General features: G+C 38.3%; 1 protein-coding gene and 1 pseudogene across 1 annotated transcript; both read left to right on the top strand.

The window, feature by feature from the left end:
• Window positions 1–4333: 4333 nt before the first annotated feature.
• On the top strand, window positions 4334–5679 carry LOC112759149 (putative alpha-L-fucosidase 1; annotated as a pseudogene).
• Window positions 5680–6392: 713 nt separating this feature from the next.
• LOC112759146 (signal peptide peptidase-like 4) lies at window positions 6393–21586 on the top strand. Its single transcript, XM_029293878.2, has 9 exons — window positions 6393–6442; window positions 6494–6656; window positions 7128–7181; window positions 7303–7395; window positions 7549–7626; window positions 9397–9464; window positions 9590–9660; window positions 10012–10095; window positions 21321–21586. Exons 1-9 carry the CDS (start codon window positions 6393–6395, stop codon window positions 21440–21442), a joined length of 783 nt encoding a protein of 260 aa, XP_029149711.2. The 3' UTR covers window positions 21443–21586.
• The last annotated feature ends 3084 nt before the right edge of the window (window positions 21587–24670 follow it).

Genomic DNA, 24670 nt, shown 5'->3' with positions numbered 1-24670 from the left:
ATTAATTTGATCACAAAATACTATCCAAAGAAGTGCTTACTTTTTTGGTGTTCTCTGTGTCTTTTTCTTTGTTTTTTGCTTCTCCACTGGTGATGATTCTTCGCTTCTATAAGTTAATAAGAAACACTCTGTTAATACATGGAATCTTGATAATAAACCCAAAGGAAATGAGTAGTAATTTCAGAACATTACTCATCACTTGATTCAGATTCTGAATCAGAATCCTCCTGAATCTTCTTTCTTTTTTTGGACTCCATTCTAGAAGGCAAACAATCATTATTTAAAAACATACTAAAAGGGATAAAATACACCCAAATGAATGCACAAAATACACCCAACTGGATAAAAAAAATACACCCAACCGGATAAACAAAATACACCCAACTGGATAAACAAAATACATCCAAGTATGTTACTTACTTTTTGGCTTTTTGGCTGGGTTGTTTTCTTGGTGAATCCTCTGAGTCTTCTTCAGTCTCAGACTCAGAGGTAGAATTGTCACTATCAGTTGTTTCAGTCTCCGATGATGATGTTGAACTTGCCTTCCTTTTTTATGTTTTTTTTGTTTCTTGTTTTTTTGTTTCTTTTTTCTTTTTTTTTTTCATTTTTTACTTTGTTTCTGCCATTTTTACAATCCCCTGAAATATTAGAAATTTTAGTTAGCAGCATTCAGGTAAATAAAATACACCCAAGATATTTTGTTCACTTACCATATGTTCCTTCATTTCCGCCCTCATTCTTTCGACCAACTGCTCTCTAGTCCAGTTGGCAATCCAGGGTTCTGGAGGTCTTTCTGCCCTCTTCTTGTCTTTATTTTTGGATAGATGAAAGTAAACTATCATCAGGGCAAACAGGAAGCTATCAATTGCTTTTTTCTTTTTCAGACTATAATCTGTTATGCCCTTGATGATAAAATTCAAAACATGTGCTCCCCAATTCCGCTCTGTTATTGTGTCCATGTTAAAAATTGGTGCCAGGTGCACAGGTGAGATTTTGTTTATTGTCGTTGGTAACAGAAATGCCATCTGTATATAGAAGATGAAAATCCTCTTGAACATGAGGCGATCCTGTTCATTATCAACGCCAATAACCATAATCTCATTGGTAAGATTTTTGAGGGTCTTACCCTGGAATCTTCTAAAAATTTGTTTGTCGTCTTCAGAAAGATCCTTATAATTGACTTTCTGAGGAAATAGATCTCCTATAAAAAGGAAAACAACATAGTATGAAAATTAGTTCAAATACACCCAAGCATCAATTGAAATACACCTGAATATGGATCATATACACCTATGTTTGTAGCGAGTTACCTGACGCATTGATGCCAAGCACAGCCCCTATTCTTTTTGGTGTTACTTTAAATGAACCGTAGCCGGTTTCGAGTCTGTTTTCCCCTAATTTAAAGGAGTTAGCCAACTCCCTTAATATTTGGTGATGCACCCTTAGTGGCGGGATGTGCATCAGGCCACCAAACCCCAAATCCCTAACAATTGTTTTCTTCTCCTCGCTCATGTTTCTGAATTTCTCACTTAACAAATGGGTTGCACACTTAAGGTCTTTAGTTTGCTGTAAACAAAGCAAAATTATAGTAAGATATATTTCTATTATATAAAACTGATTTCATCTAAGACATATATTTGTTCTTACATTTTTTTCAGCTTGGTTTCTGCCTGCCATTTTTTTTGAAATGAAAAATACACCCATAGATATCAGTAAGATACACCCATAGATATCAGTCAGATACACCCATAGATATGAGTCAGATACACCCATAGATATCAGTCAGATATCACTCAAACATGCATTAATATACAAGGTCAAGCAATATAAACCCATGGACAAGCAAATATTAGAACAGTTGCAACTGTTGAATATATTACAGTATATCAGTTCAGAAATATACACCCAACAAATTATGCCATATACACCCAACAAATTATTCCATATACACCCAACAAATTATGCAATATACTCCCAAAAATCAGTTACGAGAAGAACTAGAACAACAAGAACAGTAACACCTAGAACAACTAAGAAGAACAGTATAACCTAGAACCAAGAATAACAGTAAAACCTAGAACAAGTAGAACATTAAAAACTGTAAAATGAGACCTAGAGAAGAAGAACAGTAAAACCTAGAAGAACGTAGAAGAACAGTAAAACCTAGTTCTTCGATTTCGAAATGTGGAAAATATACAAGATGAGTAAAATAGTAACGTACCTTGAGTAATATATCTTCGTTTTTTCTGGAGATTGTTTATGGAGAGTTCTATCTTGTGTTGATGGAGAGTTCTAATCTTCGCGACGAGTTCTATCTCTGCAGTTTGCAATGTTGCTCGAAAATGGACGGTTTGTGTTTTCTTCAAAGGGCTTGGAGAAGTGGAAGAGTGCACTATTAAGGAGCGCTTTTTGCGAAGCGCAACTGTTGAGTGGAGCGCATGTATTTTACGCTCCATTCAAAGTGAGTGACTGCGCGTGTGAATGAAGTCTGGACTGGGAACTTGTAAAACTTGTAGGGCCTTTTTGCTTGTATGTGTAGCAGGCCCGATTTTTTTATTAATCCAACTTACAAATTTTGAATAATTAATTCTAGCAATAAATTCTAACAATTATTTAATTTAGTATAAAAGATATTATATTAATAGTAAATAAAAATTATTTGTAATTATATTATATGTAATATTTTAATGTAGTTATTAAAAAAGAAATTAAAATTATTATTTTTGTTGTTCATCAATCTTATTTTTTTATATGAAACTGATTTGTTATATATTTTTGTTGTTACATATTTGATAGTTTTATAATGATGATTTTTTTAAATATTTTTTTTACGTTCAATTAAAATTATAAAATATTAATTAAATTATTATTTATTAATTTTTTAATAATTTAAATTACTTGAATTAAATAAATTAATTGTATAATTTTTTATTCAACTATGCTACGTGTATAAAAAAATTAGTCACTAAATTAGCCATCATATAGAATACATACATGTCATAATATAAAATACATATTAAAAATAAGGTGTTTGCTATGGTATGATAAATTCATACGTATCGATACGTTTAAAATATAGACAAATAACTATAAGACATGTGGAATTTATTTTCCACGTCAGCATTTAATTTTTTCTTTTTTAAATATATAGTATATCACCACTTTTACTAAAACACCCTTTTAATTAAATAAAAAAAACATTTATTTATTTAATTTTATAAAAAGACTTAAACATCCTTCCTTTATTTGATTAGACAAAAATACTCTTTTAAATTAATCAAATTTTAGAATTCAATTAATCCTAATTTTATAGTTTCAAATAATTGAAACAACAAAACAAAAACATATTAAAAAAACAAAAAACCAAAATTGTTCTTCATCTGAGTTCAGAAACCTTTTCGTTCACCCCTCTGAAGATTTTAGTCTTCTTCATCTTCTTCTCTCCTCTTCCTATCCTCTCTTTCTCTCTCTCTCTCTGCTCCTCGATCTCTCTCATTTGTCTCTGCGTCGCACGCAAGACGCCATCGTTTTGCTGGGATGCCCTAGCCAATTACCCAACCCAGCAACCTTAGCTCCACACAACGGCTAAACGCGAACCCATCCCTCCCATCACCCTCGAGCTCCTCCTTCCTCTTTTCGTCATTGATCTCACTCCCTTACCTCCGTCCATCTCCCGCCGCCGTCGCCGAAACGAGCTTCGAAGCCACCGTCATTATCGTGTAGCTCTATTCCACCATCGTGCAGCTACTGTTTCAGCTTTGAAAGCACCGTCGCGCAGCTCGGTTCCATCATCGCCGGGCTCGCCTCCTTTTTCCGTCGAGCAGCTCTGTTCCATCGTCGCCGGCGCTATCTCTGTTCCACCTGTCATCCCTTCGGTCGTGCCCTTGTCCCCTTCTTGCTCAGGATCTGCTCTGCTCTGTTCTAGGGCTTATAGCTTCTAGGTAATTTTTTATAACAATTATTGAATAATTGTTGTTAGTTAATATGTGAACTTGTTATGGGTTGAATAAGTGTTAATTAATCTGTCAATCTTACTGTTTTTACTGTGAATTACTCCATTATTAATGATTTTGATAATTCATCGAAGAAGGCTGTGTTTGATGAGGATGAGGAAGATAAATACAAGGAAAGGAATCCGGAAAATAGTTTGAAGAGAAAAGAGAGTGGCAGTGGAAGAAAGTCAATCTCGGAAGAATTGATAAGGGAAGAGGAGAAGAAAAAGGAGAAAATCAACAGGAAGGACTATTGGTTGCATGAGGGAATCATTGTTAAGGTTATGAGTAAGGCCTTGGCAGAGAAGGGGTATGGAGTATTTCTTTAACCATGGAGTAATATGGAGAGATATGGAGAGATAAAAGACGTATTTTTGGATGGTGCAAAAGGAGAAGGGGAGAAGGACATGGAGTATTTCTTTCACACTTGGTTCTCTCTCATTCACCAGCATCAGCCCGCCGCCATTATATTTTCTGATGCTGGTCCTGACACTAGGTGGGTTGGGAATGAACTTGGTCTTGGTGCCTCTACTTGTTAGTCTATTTACAACTGCACTCTCACTCCAATTGGTGGCATTTACAATGATCCTCGGTGGGTTACTTAATTAAGCTCTATGCTTTGTTATGCCTTGTCTCAGATTGTTCAATGTTTTCTTTGTTTCTAACAGATATGCGGCCGAGGGAGATCCGGCTGGTCATGAGTGGGTACCTACCTTCTGTGATGTCACAATCAGACCTGGTTAGTTTTGGCATCCTTCAGAACTTCCAAAGTCTGCAATCAATCTGCTTGAAATATACTATAAGTCGGTTGGTCGAAATTGTCACTTGCTACTCAATGTGCCTCCAAACTCATCGGGTCTCATTTCACCCGAGGATATCCAAGTTCTTCAAGAGTTCACTGAACTCAGAAGATCCATATTCTCCAATAATTTCGATATAAATGAGCTTCTTCAAGCCAGCAGCACGCGAGGAGAAGGAGGAGGAGGAGGAGGAGGAACTTGTGATTCACAGTTTAGTCCCTACAATGTTCTGAAAGAAGGCATATACACTTATTGGGCTCTAGAGGAGTATCAATCAAGGTGGATATTGTACATAGATCTTCAAGAACTAGTATCCTTTAATGTTCTGCAACTACAAGAGCCTATTCAAATGGGACAAAGAGTGAGCGAGTTTCACCTCGAGGAATTGCAACAAGACGGTTTATGGAAGATAGTTACAAATGGCACCACAATTGGATATCAGAGGCTTTTGCTGTTTCCAAAAGTAAAATCTCAGCATTTGAAGCTTGTTATTGACAAGTCTAGAGCTGATCCACTAATATCATACTTTGGGATCTACATGGATCCAGTTACCATTTGGATCAGCATATATGATGATACAGTATTAACAAGCCATTTCAATGCCACTCAAGTTATTCATATTATCACACAAGACAACTTTCATACTGCTACTTCAACAGCTACAATGTAAACTTGCTCAGTTATTTTTCTTGTAGTTGTATGTTACATGGAAATAGAAGAAAATTTTTTGCTCATTTATGTATGTGTGAATTGGTATCTGTTTTTCTCCCCATGTATTTTGTAGAATCTTGTAGAGGACTCGTCTCTCAATAAGGAGAGCAGTAATCTGTGCAAATTGCTGTGTAATTTACTTTCATAGTATCAAGAACAAATCTTCCAAGTTCCAATGGTCATTAACTTGCACGCATTGGCCTTCAAAATTCCTAAGATAATTTTTTTTTGTTGACATGTTTATTAATAAATCAAAGAAATTAATAAGTTCACCAATATGTATAAACTAAAACTTCAGTAAATTTAAAAATGAACTAAGTGCAAAGCTCATTCTTTCACTTGTTCTATTTTAATTTGCTCATATCATAATATCCTTTTTAATTGGATTTTATTTATTTGTTCATTATTTTCTTAGTAGATTGGAACTTTAAAAGGGTTGATAGAGATATTCGTTGTTATATAGCTGCTTAATCTATATATTTTTTATGTGCTTTCAGGGACTGCAAACTTGTTTAGTGGCTCTTTTTATCATGGTTAGTTTATTTTCTCCTTATTTCCTATATAGTTTTTTTTAATGACCATTTGCCATCAAAGACATACTGAATGAAGGTGTTTAGTTGGGACCTTTTTTGATGAATCATTCGCAAACATTTCTTTCGTTATAAATTTATGGTTGACTTGTTATGTTATAAGTCTTGTGCCTTTTATTATCAACATCTATAAAAAGAAGCATGAAGTCCTTTATATGAAAAGCTAAGGAACTTAATTTCAAAGAACCATATATTGAATTTAATGTAGCTACTGGTGAATATTGCTCAAACATGAATATTACATTATTTTCGTGCAAGGCCTTTTTTCTTTTTGCTTTAATGCTATCTTGGATAAATTGATGTTATTAGAGAAGATATTACTTCAGCTCAAGGCTTCTAGCAGTGCAGAGTGCATGGTTTATTCTATTGGAACTTGGAATTGACAGTAAAATATTTATAGTTTCAGATGGTTTCAACATGCTGCACAAACATTTGTGAAAATTCCCTTCTTTGGAGCGGTCTCATATCTGACATTTGCCGTTACCCCCTTTTGCATAGTGTTTGCTGTGATATGGGCAGTTTATCATCGTGTTTCGTTTGCTTGGATCGGTCAAGACATTCTTGTAAGATTAACTTACTGCTTTCACCCCCTTTTTGATCATACCAATATCTTCTACTGTTTATTATATGGCCTGAGCTACCTATCATATCTTAGTAAAACTATAAAATGTTCATGAACTATAATAGAATCTGTTACTTCTCATATGAGTGTAATATGATACTCATTGCATTTATTTTGAGAATGTTCTTGGTCACTGAGATAGGATATAGCCACTACTAGTTTTTGTGTCCATGTTACTTGTAGTTTCAGGTTCATGTTGATGTTGTCTATTTTCTCTTATCATGTTTTATTTTTCATGATATTAGTTCTCTGTTAATGTTTGATTCAAATAGAAATTGATTTTCTGCTGTTATGAGTTCTTATTAGTTTTGCACTTCCTTTTTTAAGCCTAAAGCTTCGAATTAAACTTTCAAGATAGAAATGAGTGAATTGATCAAATATTTACCTCTTCAGCCGCCTTCCTGTCATGCAGGGTATCACACTGATAATTACAGTTCTTCAGATTGTACGGATACCAAATCTCAAGGTAACAATTCGTTGTCAAATTCTTCATTATCTATGATATTATATTGTTGGCTGTTTTTTTGGGATACTACTGAACTATTAACATACCACTTTTCTTCTTTTCCTCCTTGTCTCTATATCAGGTTGGAACTGTTCTTCTCAGCTGCGCCTTCCTATACGACATCTTTTGGGTGTTCGTTTCTAAACGGTGGTTCCATGAGAGCGTCATGATAGTGGTGAGTGTTCTAAAGAAATGCTTTCCCTTTCTTTACAAAGCTCGAGTTCGCTCTAAAGAAATGCTTTCCCTTTCTTTACAAAGCTCGAGTTCGCTCGCAAAAATTATTCTTATCTCTACTTTAAATTATTGCAACATATTTTATTCTATACAGGTAGCTCGAGGTGATAAGAGTGGAGAAGATGGTATCCCAATGCTGCTAAAGATACCATGTTTGTTCGATCCTTCGGGTGTGATGAGCGGATAATTTATACGCTTTTTGACATTGTTTTTAGTATGTTTCTAGTAGAATCTAGTTACTTTTAGGGATGTTTTCATTAGTTTTTATGTTAAATTCACATTTCTGGACTTTACTATGAGTTTGTGTGTTTTTCTGTGATTTCAGGTATTTTCTGGCTGAAATTGAGGGACTTGAGCAGAAATCAGATTCAGAGGTTGAAAAAGGACTGCTGATGCTGTTGGATTCTGACCTCCCTGCACTCAAAGTGGATTTTCTGGAGCTACAGAACTCGAAATGGCGCGATTCCAATTGCGTTGGAAAGTAGACATCCAGGGCTTTCCAGCAATATATAATAGTCTATACTTTGGCCAAGAATTGATGATGTAAACTGGCGTTCAACGCCAGCCTTCTGCCCAAATCTGGCGTCCAGCGCCAGAAAAGGATCCAAAACCAGAGTTGAACGCCCAAACTGGCACAGAAACTGGCGTTCAACTCCACAAATGGCCTCTGCACGTGCTACACTTAAGCTCAGCCCAAACACACACCAAGTGGGCCCCGAAAGTGGATTTATACATCAATTACTTACTCATGTAAACCATAGTGACTAGTTTATTATAAATAGGACCCTTTACTATTGTATTAGACATCTTTTGATCATCTTAGGATCTTTGGATTATCTTTGGATTACCTTATGATCCTTTGATCACGTTTTAGGGGGCTGGCCATCTCGGCCATGCCTGGACCTTCACTTATGTATTTTTAACGGTAGAGTTTTTACACTCCATAGATTAAGGTGTGGAGCTCTGCTGTTCCTCAAAGATTAATGCAAAGTACTTCTGTTTTCTATTCAATTCATCTTATTTCGCTTCTAAGATATCCATTCGCACCCAAGAACGTGATGAAGGTGATGATTATGTGTGACGCTCATCATCCTTCTCCCTTATGAACGCGTGCCTGACAAACACTTCTGTTCTACATGAATTAAGCTAGAATGAATATCTCTTAGATCTCCTAACCAGAATCTTCGTGGCGTAAGCTAGAATGATGGCGGCATTCAAGAGAATCCGGAAGGTCTAAACCTTGTCTGTGGTATTCTGAGTAGGATTCAATGATTGAATGACTGTGACGAGCTTCAAACTCGCGATTGCAGGGCGTTAGTGACAGACGCAAAAGGATAGTAAATCCTATTCCAGCATGATCGAGAACCGACAGATGAATAGCTGTGCCGTGACAGGGTGCGTGAGCATATTATTCACTGAGAAGATAAGATGAAGCCATTGACAAGGGTGATGCCTCCAGACGATTAGCCGTGCCGTGACAGGGCATTGGATCATTTTCCCGTGAGATGACCGAAAGTAGCCGTTGACAGTGGTGATGTATCACATAAAGCCAGCCATGGAAAAGAGTAAGACTGATTGGATGAAGATAGCAGGAAAGCAGAGGTTCAGAGGAACGAAAAGCATCTCCATTCGCTTATCTGAAATTCCTGCCAATGAATCTACATAAGTATCTCTATCCCTTTTATTGTTTATTTTAATCTAATAAAGTATCATGTTTAAATCCGCCTGACTGAGATTTGCAAGGTGACTATAGCTTGCTTCATACCAACAATCTCCGTGGGATTCGACCCTTACTCACGTAAGGTATTACTTGGACGACCCAGTGCACTTGCTGGTTAGTTGTATCGAAGTTGTGACAATTATGAATTAAGATCAGAGCACCAAGCTTTGGAGCCATTACCAGGATTTGTTCGAGCCTGGAGATCACAATTTCGTGCACCAGGGTGGTTACATCATCATTGGTTTTGGGGACATTATCTTACCAGGGCTTCTAGTAGTATTTTCACTAAGGTATAATCGGAATTCATTGATAGATAACATAATATGCTCTATAAGTTAATAGATTGAGACTTCAGAGAATATTTAGTATTATATTTTACAGTTAATGGATGATTATTCTATTGATATCTTTATAGGTATGATTGGTTGGCAAAGAAGAGCCTTCGCGCTGGGTACTTCTTGTGGGCAATGACTGCCTATGGCTTACGTATATGCTTGATCTGATGCTAGCTCATTGATAAGATCTTTCAACAGAGACAGTAACATACCTAAAATATCTTTGGACCTAGTTAAATCAGTGGTATTTGGATCATTACGTAGTAATGAAAACTGTTTGAAGTTGAATATTATTTCTGTTGCAATGTATTAAGACACAATAAGTTGATATGTGCAGTATTGTAATCTATAATTTATAAGTGAGGTATATTAATAATTATGCAATTTCTTAACACCTTGATTTAGTTAGATCAAGAACTACATTTGTCTTCCTTTTGTTCTTATCTTGGCATGCAGAGATGATTTTACATAATCCTTGACTTTCGGTCGATTTGGTCCGCAGGTCTCCTCATCACATACGTGGCATTGAACTTGATGGATAGACATGGCCAACCAGCTTTGCTTTATATAGTCCCCCTCACACTTGGTAAGTAAAATTATTTGTTTCAGTCGGTTATTAACATTCAAGTACAAATGCTCATTATATCAAGCAGGTATATGATGGTTACTTTGCTTATTTCCCTTGTTTGGATTTACAGTAAGAAAATAGTTAAATACTTGAATTCGTCGCAGAATGGACCGGTATTGCTGCTGTGCAAGTACCAAATTCATGTGGACAAATAAGTGAAATGCTTTTATAGTAGTACAGTTCTAGATAGACCACAATAATGTGGACTGGTCCATGTATCTGACATTTAGTTAGGTAACTGTTCCGAGGGTTACCTGAAACGGGAGGTCGATCTCGGAAGAGATCGCCTGTACTGGTCGGAGATGACGTGTCCGGCTGGCTGATGGCGGCCGGGGCTGTTGTGTCCGACTTGTTGGATTGCACTGCTGATCCTTGGCCACCGGAGGGTGGGGGGTACCTGCAAGAGACTCCGATGCTTAAGTTAGCACGGGTATTAAGCAGGTTTTTAGTAGAATCAGAGTATGAGTTATACCTGGGTGTTCCAGTGTATTTATAATAGTTGTAGAGTGACCTTTCTAGATAAGATAAGTTAGTTATCTTATCTTATCTTTATCTTTGAGTTGAGGTCAGCTTATCTTCAAGGGAACCGCCCTTATCTCTATGGGCTTGGACGACCTTTGGATTTGGGTCGTGTTCCTCTACTTGGGCCCTTTATGGGCTTTCCTGTCGATTTGGCCGAGTTCTTTAAGAAGAAGTCGGTCCGCTTGACCTGAAGAGGTCGGTCGCTTTGTCGTTAATCATCCCAGGTCGGATAGCTCGACCCAGGGTATGAACAGTGCCCCTGCTTGAGCTCGGTCTTCTTTGTCGAGGTTGAGTCCTTAACTTCAGTTTTTTGCGAAACCGAACTCAAGCATTTTGTCGACTTCTTTTTGTAGCAGCTTTTGAATGTAGAACATTTTTCCTCTATAAGCGCGCGCTTTTGAATGTAAGCGGTTTTAATATCCGCATTTAATTGGCATTTAATTGCCCCGTTTCCCCTAACTTCTCTATTTTTGAATTTTGCATTTCAAGAAACGGTTTCTCTCCTTCGCCCTTTTCGTAACTTCTTCGCACTTATTCATTTTCTGCTTTTCACCCACATTTCAATTTTCTTGCGACATCGCTTGGTGATTTTTCTGAAGCTTCTGTTTTCGCCTGGCATTTTTGTAGTTTCGCATTTCTTTCTGTGGTACTACTTTTGTTCGTGCTTCTTTGCTCGTGAGAGGGAAATTCCCGATTTTGTCTTCCATCTTCAATTTCCCTGAAGTTTGCTACTTTTTCCAGGTTGGTACTATCTTTCTTGCTTCTTTCATAGCTTCGTCTTCAGTTTTTTAGTGAAGCTTTGATTTTGCATGTTGGAAAGTTTGAATCTTTTTCGTGGTCTTGTATTCGCTTGTTACTGTAATGTGTTTTTTCCTGACTTTTCTTTTACGCATTCTCTTGGCATTTCAGTCGAGGCTTTCTAGGGTTTTATTGTTGCTTCTAGTTGTTTTTTTTTTGTCTGATATCGATAGAGAATCTGCCTCTGTTTCTTGCTTTGTTTGGAGATTTCTTTTTTATTCTGACAAAGTTTTGCACCTTTTGATGATTTCTATTTGGCGTGTTCGGTGTTAGTGCTTGCTCTTTGCTGATGATTTTTTTGCTTGATTTCGAAAAAGTTTGCGCCTTTGCTATTTTTTCGCTGATAAACTGTAGGAAGGTGGATATTTGTTTTCTAGATTTTATTTTGATGAGCGCCGGGATGTCGGTTGTAGAAATAACTTAAAGACCTTGCTTTGTTTACTGCCTCCAAGGGATGCCCCAAGACCTTTGTCTTAAGTCTTGGGGTTTTCCCTTTTCATTTATCCGTCCGTCGAGATGTTTTGCCCTTTGTCCGAGATGTTTTTGAGTAATCCATTCTTCTTTTCTTTTGTAGGATTTAGTTGACCTCATGTCTTTCCGAAATAACGTTGTAGAGATGGCTTCCCAGGTTCCCACGGGTATGGCCGATTGGGTGGACTCCATGGTTCTCATGTGTGTCTCGCTGGTTGATTCTGAATTTTGTGCTCAGCTTAGGCAGTTTCACAGTGTCTGTAGTAATTCTGGTGATGATAAGAACTATGAACTTGTCCCTCCCTCTTCTGACGAGAGAGTCTACTTTTCAACTCGGGTTGTTGATGGTCGCCCTTTCTTTTATGCTTATGATTTTTTCTTTGGTCAGCTGGGTATCACCCTTCCTTTTACCAAATTTGAAACCGACCTATTATGGTCTTGTAATGTTGCCCCTTCTCAACTTCACCCCAATTCCTGGGGTTTCATTAAAATTTTCCAATTGCTGTAAAATGGCTTTGGTATTCCTGCTTCCCAGTCTCTCTTTTTCTATCTGTTTGTCTTGACTAAGCCCGGTGTGGTAAAAAAGAAATCAGCTTGGGTCTCCTTTCGTTCTACCCAGGGAAAGAAGGTTTTCTCCATGTTTGACGAGTCATTCAGTGATTTTAAAAACTACTTTTTCAAGGTCCGAGCTGTTGAAGGAGCTCGGCCCTTTTTTCTGGATGAAAATGACGAACTTGCTTTTCCCTTGGAATGGCAAAAAGATGTGAGGGTCTCCAGGTATTCATGGGAGATGTTGGATGATGCTGAGCGAGCCTTTGTGACTATCCTGGAAGAACGCTGGGGTCAAGCTCCCCATCTCGACACAAAGAAATTTCTAACCAATCCTTCTCTTCTTCAAACTGAACTTGGTATCTTTGCGTATTCTTTATTATCCGTGTATGTTGCTTGTAGCTGTCTTTCCGACTTGTCTGAATCGATATAACTGATTTTCTGTTTTATTTGCAGAGGCAATGAAGAATAGTGAATACATGAAAGTTTTTAAGAGGGCGCAGAGGGCAACTGCTGCCAGAAATGTTGCTGCCAAGGCTGCTGGGGAGGGATCCTCCCAAGTGCGCAAGAAGCCATCAGTGCAGAGTTCCGCCGGGGTGAAGAAAGTGATCGCTACACCCCGAGTTCGTTTGGCAGATCCTCATGTTACCTCTGCTGCTCCTTCCGTTGCTCCTCCCAATAAAAAACAAAAGACTGCTGAACCCTTTGACCTCGATGCTCCTGCTTTTAATGCTATTGAATTCGTGGATCAACAAATCGGTTCCTACGGTGCTCTCTCCATGGATGATGTGTCTATCCTCCATCACTTGGAATTTATGGCCCGAAATCATGTGAAGATGGCGTATATGTCGGCTGCCATATATCGGACTGCTCAGAATCTCCCTCTCCACGCTACTAAAGCATTTATGGAGGAGGCGAAACAAGAGTTTGATCGGATGAAGGAGTTAAAGGAGGAGCTTGAGACGAAGGTAGCCAAGTTGGAGAAGGACTTGAAGAATGAGGAGGCGAGTTCTCAGTCGTTGGCGGCTTCTTTGAGGTTGGCTGAGGACGCAGTCCTGATGCACAAGGAGAGTTACCTTTCATCTTATCGGGAGGTGATGCGCCTGAGGGGGGAGCTTGACAGTGTTCGGGAAGATTATACTGAGCTCCAAAGTCATCTCGTTGGCAGCGTGACTGCTGCTTATGAGAACTTGAGGGAGCAAGTTCAGGTCATTGCTCCCGAAGCCGACCTCACCCTTTTTAGCCTGGATAATGTAGTCAGGGATGGCAAGATTGTCCCTGATGATGAGGGTGATGATGATGATGTTGTTCCTCCCCCTGTGTCCTCTACCAAAGTACCGACCTCTTCGGTTCCTTCTGCTGTGCCCGACTCGGATTGTCAGATCCTGAATCGGGAGGATGGAACTGTGGATGCTGTGCCGATTCAGACTCGCCCTCCTTCTCCTTGTCCTGATACTGCCGAGAAGGCTCCCGATGCTTGTTGATCTCTTCTTGAAAATTTGTGTAGTTGGCCCGGCTTGTGGGCTCGTTTAGAACTTTTTTATTTATTTGCTGATGCTTCCTAGTTGCTTGTCTAGCAACTTTTTATTTTGAAAAACAAAAGGTAACTTGTTATCTCTTTGTGGTAGGTTTTGGTGGCCTTCGAGGCTATATAACTTTATAGAGTAGAAGCAGTTGTTTGACTTGGCATCTTTTTTGTTTTTCTATTGATGTTCGAAATCATGCTGCTCGACCTCCTTGGGTTACTTTGCTTTATTTGCTTGTATCTTGGATCTTTTGAGGCTGTGATTGTATAGGTCCAACTTGTTACTCGGTTTTCTGTGTTTGTGACCGATTCCTTTGCGTTGGTCCCCTTCTAAGTTATTTTCGTAGTCCTCTTTTTTTGGATCTTGGTCAGATCTCTTTCAGGGACTATTTTGATAACTTTTTAGTAGTAGGGGTCCGACTTGGTTATATCAGTCTCCTTTAAGTTATTTTTTGTAGTCCTCTTTCTTGGATCTTTGTCAGATCTCTTTCAGGGACTATTTTGATAACTTTTTAGTAGTAGGAGTCCGACTTGGTTATATCGGTCTCTTTTAAGTTATTTTTTGTAGTCCTCTTTCTTGGATCTTTGTCAGATCTCTTTCAGGGACTATTTTGATAACTTTTTAGTAGTAGGAGTCCGACTTGGTTATATCGGTCTCTTTTAAGTTATTTTTTGTAGTCCTCTTTCTTGGATCTTTGTCAGATCTCTTTCAGGGACTATTTTGATAACTTTTTAGTGGTAGGAGTCCGAGTTGGTTATATCGGTCTCCTTTAAGTTATTTTCGTAGTCCTCTTTCTTGGATCTTTGTCAGATCTCTTTCAGGGACTATTTTGATAACTTTTTAGTAGTAGGAGTCTGACTTGGTTATATCGGTCTCCTTTAAGTTATTTTTTGCAGTCCTCTTTCTTGGATCTTTGTCAGATCTCTTTCAGGGACTACTTTGATAACTTTTCGTTTTGGGCTGACTTTGTTATGTCGGGCCCTTCTAAGTTAAAGTAATCCTCTTTAATAGGGTTGGCCAGACCTCTTTCCAGGGTTTACTTATAGTTTGACTTGGTTCGACCTCTTAATGTTCGACCAGTCTTTAAGTTATTATTTTAGCGATCCGTAAGACCTCGTCAGGTTCTTTTTTAGATCACTTTCGATAACTTCTTACATTATTCTGTGTTTATCTTTGCCGATTTGTAGAAAGTGGTTGTCATCTCTAGATCGCCCTTTGGGTGAATCGCGTTTTCACCTTTATTGGACGGTTGCCTTTATCGTGATCGTGCAGTGAAATTCTTTTTCACTTTCTGCCGATCTGTTGCTTTATAATCGGACGATGAATGCTTCAGATTAATGCGTCTTGAAATCTTTGTAGAATATCTAAAATATATTTTATTTAAAGGAAAAGTGCAGATAGATACATATGGGATTGTCTGAGTCTCAACTTGGTGCCTCATTAAAAAACCTTTTCAGGAAAAAGAGTGCATCCAATGATGAGATCTTTTATCTCTTCTTAACTGTAGTACCTTCTTAGGTTGCAAGCGTGCCACGACCTGGGAAGCTCTCATCCATCGAGCTCAGACAGTCTGTAGTAGCCCTTTCCGAGTACTTCTACAACTCGGTAGGGTCCTTTCCAGTTTGCTGCCAGCTTTCCTTCTCCTGGTCAAGTTGTTCCGATATCATTTCGGATTAGGATGAGATCATTCTCTGCAAAACTTCTCGGCACTACCTTTTGATTATATCTGGAAGCCATTCGGCGCTTTAGAGCTTCTTCCCTGATCCGAGCTCTTTCCTGGAGTTCGGGTAACAAGTCGAGCTCTTCTCTCTGAAGTTGGGAGTTTTCTCCCTCATTGTAGTGAACTACTCTGGGCGACCCTTCCTCAATTTCTACTGGAATCATCGCCTCTATTCCGTATGCTAATCGGAAGGGGGATTCCTTCGTGGTGGAATGTGGCGTTGTTCGATATGCCCATAGGACCTGTGGAAGCTCTTCTGCCCAGGCTCCCTTTGCACCTTGTAATCTCCATTGTAATCCGGCCAGTATGACTTTGTTAGCAGCTTCAGCCTGTCCGTTGGCTTGTGGATGTTCAACGGAGGTGTATTGGTGCTTTATATTCAAATTGGCTACTAGTTTTCTGAAGCCTGCATCTGTGAATTGAGTGCCATTGTCTGTGGTTATTGAATATGGAACCCCGAACCTTGTAACAATGTTTCTATATAAGAATTTCCGGCTTCTTTGAGCGGTGGCATTGGCTAGGGGCTCTGCCTCGATCCACTTTGTAAAGTAATCTACCCCTACTATGAGAAATTTAACTTGTCCTGATCCCTATGGGAAGGGGCCGAGAAGATCGAGTCCCCATTTTGGAAACGGCCAGGGCGAGGTCACGCTGATGAGCTCTTCTGGCGGGGCGACGTGAAAGTTGGCATGTTTCTGACATGGTGGGCATGTCTTTACAAATTCGGTGGCTTCTTTCTATAGAGTCGGCCAATAAAATCCCGTCCGGAGTACTTTTTTGGCGAGAGCTCGTGCTCCGAGATGATTGCCACAAATACCGCCGTGTATTTCTTCTAGCACTTCCCTTGTGTTGGAGGTCGGCACGCATTTTAGTAAAGGTGTTGAGATTCCTCTTTTGTACAGGATGTTGTTTATGATGGTGTAGTACTGTGCCTCCCTTTTTAATCTCTTTGCCTCCTTTTCTTTTGTAGGGAGTGTCCCTGTTTTGAGGTAGTTGGTTATAGGGGTCATCCATCCTTGGTCCTAACTTGTTATAGTCAGGACTTTTTCCTCTTCCGAGATTGATGGGTTCTGCAGCATTTCCTGGATGAGGCTTCTATTGTTACCCCCTGGTTTGGTGCTGGCTAGTTTTGAGAGTGCATCAGCTCGAGCATTTTGTTCGCGGGGTATGTGGCAGATCTTATACTCTCCGATTTGTCCGATCTGTTCCTTGGTTTTATCCAAATACTTTTTCATGGTGGGATCTTTGGCTTGGTAGCTCCCTATTATTTGTGATGTAACCACTTGTGAATCGCTGTAAATATTGAGTTTTTGAGCTCCGACCTCTTTAGCCAGCTTTAAACCAGCTAATAATGCTTCATATTCCGCCTGGTTGTTTGAGGCCGGGAACCCGAACTTGAGGGAGAGCTCAACTTGGGTTCATTGGTTGCTTTCTATTATCACGCATGCGCCGCTTCCAGTTTTATTTGAAGAACCATCCACGTAAAGGTTCCATTCTGTGGGGGTTTCTAGGGCATCTGTGAATTCTGCGATAAAGTCGGCCAGATATTGTGATTTGATTGCCGTCCGAGCTTCATATTGGAGATCGAACTCTGACAACTCGACTGCCCATTGTAGAATTCTGCCTGCTAGATCTGTTTTCTGCAATATTCCTTTCATGGGCTGGTTAGTTCGAACCTTAATGGTGTGAGCCTGGATGTACGGGCGGAGTCGTCAAGATGTTAGGATAAGAGTGTAGGCAAATTTTTCTATTTTCTGATAGTTCAGCTCGGATCCCTGTAGTGCCTTGCTAATGAAGTAGACAGGTTGTTGCCCATTTTCGTCTTCTCTGACTAGTGCCCAGGCTATTGCCTGGTTCCCTACTGCGAGATACAATATGAGCGGTTCTCCTTCTCGTGGTCGGGATAGGATAGGTGGCCGTCCTAAGAACTCCTTGAAGTCTTGGAAGGCTTACTCACATTCTGTCGTCCATTCGAACTGTTTTCCCTTTCTTAACGTAGCATAGAAGGGGAGGGATTTTATCGCAGCTCCTGCTAAGAATCGGGATAGGGCGGCTAATCTCCCGTTGAGTTGTTGTACTTCTTTGACACAGGTTGGGCTCTTCATGTTGAGTATGGCTTGACATTTGTCTGGATTTGCTTCAATTCCCCTTTGTGTGAGCATGAAACCTAAGAATTTACCTGCTTCTACTGCGAAGGTGCATTTTGTGGGATTGAGTCGCATGTTGTGCTTCCTTATGGTGTCGAACACTTGAGCCAGGTCGGATAATAATGTATCTTCGCTCTGTGTCTTTATCAACATGTCGTCCACATAAACTTCCATAATTTTTCCGATGTGATCTGAGAAGACTTTATTCATTAGCCTTTGATAAGTAGCTCATGCGTTCTTGAGACTGAAAGGCATCACGATGTAGCAGTAGTTTGCCTTTGGTGTTAAGAATGAGGTCTTTTCTTGATCTGGTGGACACATGGGGATTTGGTTGTATCCCGAATATGTGTCCATAAATGAGAGGTATCTGTATCTGGAGGAAGCATCTACCAGAGCGTCGATGCTTGGGAGTAGGTATGGATCTTTTGGGCAGGCTTTGTTGAGATCGGTGTAATCGGTGCACATTCGCCACTTCCCATTTGATTTTTCCCAAGACGACATTAGCTAGCCATAGTGGGTACTTGACTTCTCTTATAAATCCTGCCTTCAGTAGTGCTTGTACTTGTTCTTCCACATCTTTGGATCGTTCTGGCCCGAGTTTCCTTCATCTCTGCTGCACCGGCCGAGATCCTGGGTAGACCGCCAACTTGTGGCACATTAGCTTATGGTCTATGCCTGGCATGTCTGCGGCTTTCCATGCGAAGAGATCGACATTATCTCGTAAGAATTGTATCAGTAATTCTTTTGAGTCTCCTCTTAGGATCGTGCCAATATTGGTCGTTTTGTCTGAGGTGTCTCCAATTTGAATCTTCTCTATCTTGCCTTCTGGTTGTGGACGGAGTTCTTCTTGTTGCTGGGCTCCGCCCATTTCAATTGTATGAAACTCTTCTCCTTTGCCTCTGAGGTTTAGGCTTTCGTTATAACAGCGACGTGCCATCTTTTGGTCAGCTTTTATCGTGGCTATCCCTTTCGGAGTTGGGAATTTCATACATAGGTGTGGAGTCGAGACTATTGCGCCGAGTTGGTTGAGTGTTGTCCGACCTATAAGAGCATTGTAAGCTGAACTTACATCGACTACGATGTAATCTATTTTGAGGGTCCTGGATTAGTCCCCTTTTTCAAAGGTTGTATGTAGTGGTATGTATCCTAGTGGTCGAACCGGGGTATCTCCTAACCCGAACAGACTGTTTGGATATGCTTTAAGTTCTTTTGCTTCTAAGTCGAGTTTATCAAAGGCTGTTTTGAATAAGATGTCGGCAGAACTCCCTTGGTCTATTAAGGTGCGGTGTAGGTTGGTGTTTTCCAATATGATGGCGATAACCATGGGATCGTCATGTCCTGTGATGACGCCCGACGCGTCTTCCTTAGTGAATGTTATCGCTGGGATGTTGAGCGCTTCTTCCTCTTCTTCGACATGATATACTTCTTTGAGATATCTTTTGCGAGAGGATTTTGAGATCCCTCCTGCTGCGAATCCGCCATGTATCATGTGGACATGTCTTTCTGGTGTTCGAGGTGATCGTTCTGTTCGTCCGTCATCCTCGTCCCTTCGTCTTTTTCTTTGGTCATCATCTCGGGTAGCCAAAAATCGATCTAATCTTCCTTCTCTCACTAATTTTTCTATGATATTCTTTAAGTCGAAGCACTCGTTGGTGGAGTGCCCTCGAACTCGATGGTATTCACAATATTCCTTCCGGTTTCCCCCTCCCCTTTTGCCTTTGAGTGGTCGTGCTGGGGGATTTTCTCTGTGTGGCAGACTTCTTTGTATACGTCGACCAGGGATGCCCTGAGAGGGGTGTAATTATGGTACTTTTTGATTTTCTCCCCCTGTCGATCTTCTTTCTTTTTGGATTCCTTGTCTTTATCTCGGTAGGTGTTCCCAGATTTTGAGGTTTCTCCCAACCGAGCGTTTTCTTCCATGTTGATGTATTTTTCTGCTCGCTCCTGTACTTCGTCTAATGAAGTAGGGTACTTTTTTGATATAGATTGGCTAAATGGTCCCTCTCGTAGGCCATTGATGAGTCCCATGATGGCGGCCTCTGTTGGTAAGCTTTGTATGTCCATGCATATTTTGTTGAATCTTTCCATGTAGTTGTGGAGGCTCTCCCGATCTCCTTGCTTGATCCCTAGTAGACTGGGGGCGTGCTTGGCTTTATCTTTCTGGATGGAGAATCGGGCTAGGAACTTTTTGGCCAAGTCGTCGAATTTTGAGATGGACTTTGGAGGTAAGTTGTCGAACCATCGGATTGCTGTCTTCGTGAGAGTTGTTGGGAAAGCTTTGCAGCGAACGGCGTCTGAGGCGTCGGTAAGGTACATTCTGCTTCTGAAATTGCTGAGATGGTGGTTGGGATCTGTGGTACCGTCATATAAAGTCATATCTGGGAGTTTAAAGTCCTTTGGGATTTTGGTTTTCATGATCTCCCTGGTGAATGGATCATGTTCTTTACGTGAGCTTTCCTCAGGAGTGATCCGAGGGGCCTTCGATTTAAGATCGGCTTCTAATTGCTGTAATTTTTCTTCCAACTCTCGACGTCGTCGTACCTCTCTTTGTAGATCCTTTCCGATTTCTCGTTGTTGTTGGGTTTCTTTTTCAAGTTGTTTCAAGCGATCTTGAAGAGCTTCTATTGCTCCCGGTTTAGATGTATTTTTGTCTCCATTGGATTCTGAGGTGTCTTCTAGTGGGGTGTCCGTATTTTTATGCGGCGTTCTATTTTCTAGATCTGAATCGTGGTCGTTGTCACGGTTATCTGCCATGGTGATGGGATGACTTCCAGGTTCCCCAGCAACGGCGCCAATGTTCCGAGGATTACCTGAAACGGGAGGTCGATCTCGGAAGAGGTCGCCTGTACTGGTCGGAGATGACGTGTCCGGCTGGCTGATGGTGGCCGGGGCTGTTGTGTCTGACTTGTTGGATTGCACTGCTGATCCTTGGCCATCGGAGGGTGGGGGGTACCTGCAAGAGACTCCGATGCTTAAGTTAGCACGGGTATTAAGCAGGTTTTTAGTAGAATCAGAGTATGAGTTATACCTGGGTGTTCCAGTGTATTTATAATAGTTGTAGAGTGACCTTTCTAGATAAGATAAGTTAGTTATCTTATCTTATCTTTATCTTTGAGTTGAGGTCAGCTTATCTTCAAGGGAACCGCCCTTATCTCTATAGGCTTGGACGACCTTTGGATTTGGGTCGTGTTCCTCTACTTGGGCCCTTTATGGACTTTCCTGTCGATTTGGCCGAGTTCTTTAAGAAGAAGTCGGTCCGCTTGACCTGAAGAGGTCGGTCGCTTTGTCGTTAATCATCACAGGTCGGATAGCTCAACCCAGGGTATGAACAATAACCAAATTGATTGCTATTGCTTTGTCAACTCGATCGACATAACAAACGGTTACAGCATAGCATGTGACAATCCGGGTCCAGTTTCTAAAACCTAACTTCTTGAATCATAAATGCAGGAACCTTTTTGTCATTGGGAAAGAAGAGAGGTGAACTCAAGATTTTATGGACAAGGGGAGAACCAGAGAGACCTTGCCCTCACATGCAAGAAGAGGATCAACAATCACTTAACCAGCATTGATCCCTCTCATCAGATTTGTATCTTAGGTCTATTAGTACATAGGAGATTGATAACAACTGATAGGAGATTTATGTTACATTTTGTAACTTCTCTTTGTAACAAAAATTACAACCAAAATATATATCATTAGAGATGTCAACCAACTATATACTTAAAAATCATAAAAACAGAGAAAATTTGTCTTTTTACTATTCCATAAAAAAATAGAAAAAAGGTGAAGGTACATGAGAACTAAGAAAAAATTTAAAAAAAAATTAATAAAAGAAGAAAGAAAGTACCTTTTGTTGAAAAAGAAGAATAAAGAGAGAATATTGTTGTTGTGCTAGAAGGTTTTCTTGGATTAGGAATGTTATTAAGAGTGGTGCTTGTTATTTGATGAAGAAGAAAGAGTTCGTGTTGAACACGGAAGATTGAAGGGAAGAGAAGTGAAGTAAAGTGAAGAGAAAGAGTTTCCGTAGAAGCAGAGAAATTTCATCCTTATACTCTTCTACTTCCTCCTCTATCGCCGGAAAAGTAGAGAGCGAAGAAAATCAGCAGCGAGAGAAAATTTTCCCAAAAAATCAGTGAGAAAAAGGAACGAAAAAGAAAAGAAAAAGAGAAGAAAGAAAATTTAGCAGTGAGCATTGGAAGCATCTTTTTATTATTTTTTTAAAAGAATCAACATAATTTCTATTTTATTTTTTTAATAAAAAATGTGAATAAATATACTCATTATTAACAAATTATACAAGACCATTCAGAAAAAATTTATAAATAAAAAAAAATAATACGTACTTGTTCAGAATTTCAGTTGGTTCTTGACAGATCGTCATATTTGGAATAGAACTTGCCTCAACAGAAGTAGCTCGATTATTTCTTCGCATTTTTACCATTGTAATTAGCTTGTAGTGTTATGTGTTTGAGAATAAAAATACATAACAATAATAAAAGAGAGTTGTTATTATATATCAATTTACGCTAAATCTATATTAAATGCAAATTCATTCTAATTATTAACAATCTAATTAGTTTATAATCAACATAAATCACATCAATTATATTATTTATAAATAAATCATATATTCCGTCAAAATCAATATTATATCTAAATCAATATTACAAATTTAAATGCTAGTATTACGTAGAGTTATAAGTTAAAATAAGCTAAAATAATAATATCTATTTTAAATCATGTTTTAATCAACAAAATAAATTTTTAGTAACTTAAAAATATTATATATTTATTGTCACGTTGAATAATAAATTTAAATAATAATATCTATTATGAATAATTTTGACATAAAAATAATAAATTTACAATAATATATAATTTTGAAAATATTATATATTTATTATTAAATATTACGTATTTATTATCACATAGAATAATAAATTTAAAATTAGCATGATTTGGTAATGTTATGATCTTTTAAAAAAAATTAAATATTTATTAATAAATATTATGTATTAATACGCAAAACTTTTCACATTATATTATCATGTACATTATAATATCAATTTAAAATAATAAATTTGAATAATAATATCTATTTTAAATAATTTGTAAATAAAAATAATATCCACTTTAAATAGTAAATCTTTTTAAATTACAATCATAGATACACATTCTTTATAATTATATTATATGATATATATATATATATATATATATAAAACAATAAAATCTTTTTGAAAGATATTTTTCAATAATAAAGAATAAACAAACAAAATTTTATTCTATATATAAAAACACTCCTCAGCATATCATTAGCAAATTATATTCACATTATAATTCTAATTGTGTTACATATATGCTTGAGTGTTTGATATGGGTAAGCGAGAATCATTCGGATCACCTCAATGTAGCGAGAATAAGAGAGACACAAGAGATGTTAGCATTAATGCTATTGATAACCAACTCTTATATTATTCGTACTTGAACCATATACCTCACATTCTCCAATTTTTGTATTCTATGTACCCCGGTTTTTATACTGCTGCAGTATATTCTAACCAATATCCGACAACCATGCATCCATCACTATACAACATATTTCCACCATCATTTATTGTAGGTCCAACTGTCACAAATTTTCAGCCTCCTACTCTCTTATATCCTTTTCAATCTACTAATCCAAAAGATACAGATGAAATTCTTAAACTGCTAAAGTCTCCACAACATCATCAGTCTGACTCTGGTACAAATAAGAAGGCATCAAAACAGACAAGTGTACGCGATAAGAAGATATCTATGGCCAAGAGAAGAATTGTCTGGAATTCACATTTGTCTGAAAATAAGGTTGGTGTGAAGGCTGCCTCCATTAAAGACAACTTTTCAAAAAATAAAAAAACTCCACCAGGGACCTCACACAAATCTCTAACTGAGGAGCAAAAGGCACTCTTAAAAAAGAGTACACCAAGTGAATATTCTAAAGGTTAAATATCTCATTATCTATCAACTAAAAATTTAAAAAATAGTTCAATATTAATGTGATTCGTATTTGTAGTGATGAGGTATTGGTGACAACAAACAAATTTAGCGAAACTCGTGACAATTTCAAGTCATTAATTCCCAAGGAGTGGGTACATAGGGATGTAAGTGCATAATTAAACTGCTATCTCTAGCATACTTTAATTCCTAATATATTTATTATTTACCACATAGGTGTTGGATTTGGTGGCTACTATGCTAACCATGCAGGAGAAAGAAATAGGATGTCAAACACACTGGTATTTGCCAGCTGTGTTTTCAGTACGTAATGTCTTATTCAGGCTTATTACCGTTTTTATTTATTTTATCTTATTACTTAATTGGTGTCACTGATTTAGCCCCTAACTATTAAATTCAGCAATTCATACTGCAATGTGATACCAAAATTGAAGTTCTGTTGAAATATTATCAAAAAAAATTTATGAAAAAAGTTGATAAAGGTCTAAAAAAGGTATATGATTTATTGTATTTTTAATTTTTTATTATTTAATGGCATTTATCTTTATGAACTGATCTATACCTTTTATTTTATTTAAAAAAATTGTATCTAGTAATATTCTAATACGTGAAAGTTGGTACTAGATTTTTTTACCTGTCAACAAGAACAACACACATTGGCATCTGGTTATTTTTTATTTGTGCAATCATCAAACAATTCTGCTAGACTCCTTACCGATTGCTACAGATAAAGAGCAAAAGAGATTGAGTATAGTAAAGCTAGTAAATTAACTTTTCCCATTTTTACTTTTATGACATTT

This window comes from Arachis hypogaea, chromosome 16 (genome assembly GCF_003086295.3).
Source record: "Arachis hypogaea cultivar Tifrunner chromosome 16, arahy.Tifrunner.gnm2.J5K5, whole genome shotgun sequence".
Taxonomy (NCBI): domain Eukaryota; kingdom Viridiplantae; phylum Streptophyta; class Magnoliopsida; order Fabales; family Fabaceae; genus Arachis; species Arachis hypogaea.
This window is presented reverse-complemented; position numbering and strand designations above follow the sequence as displayed.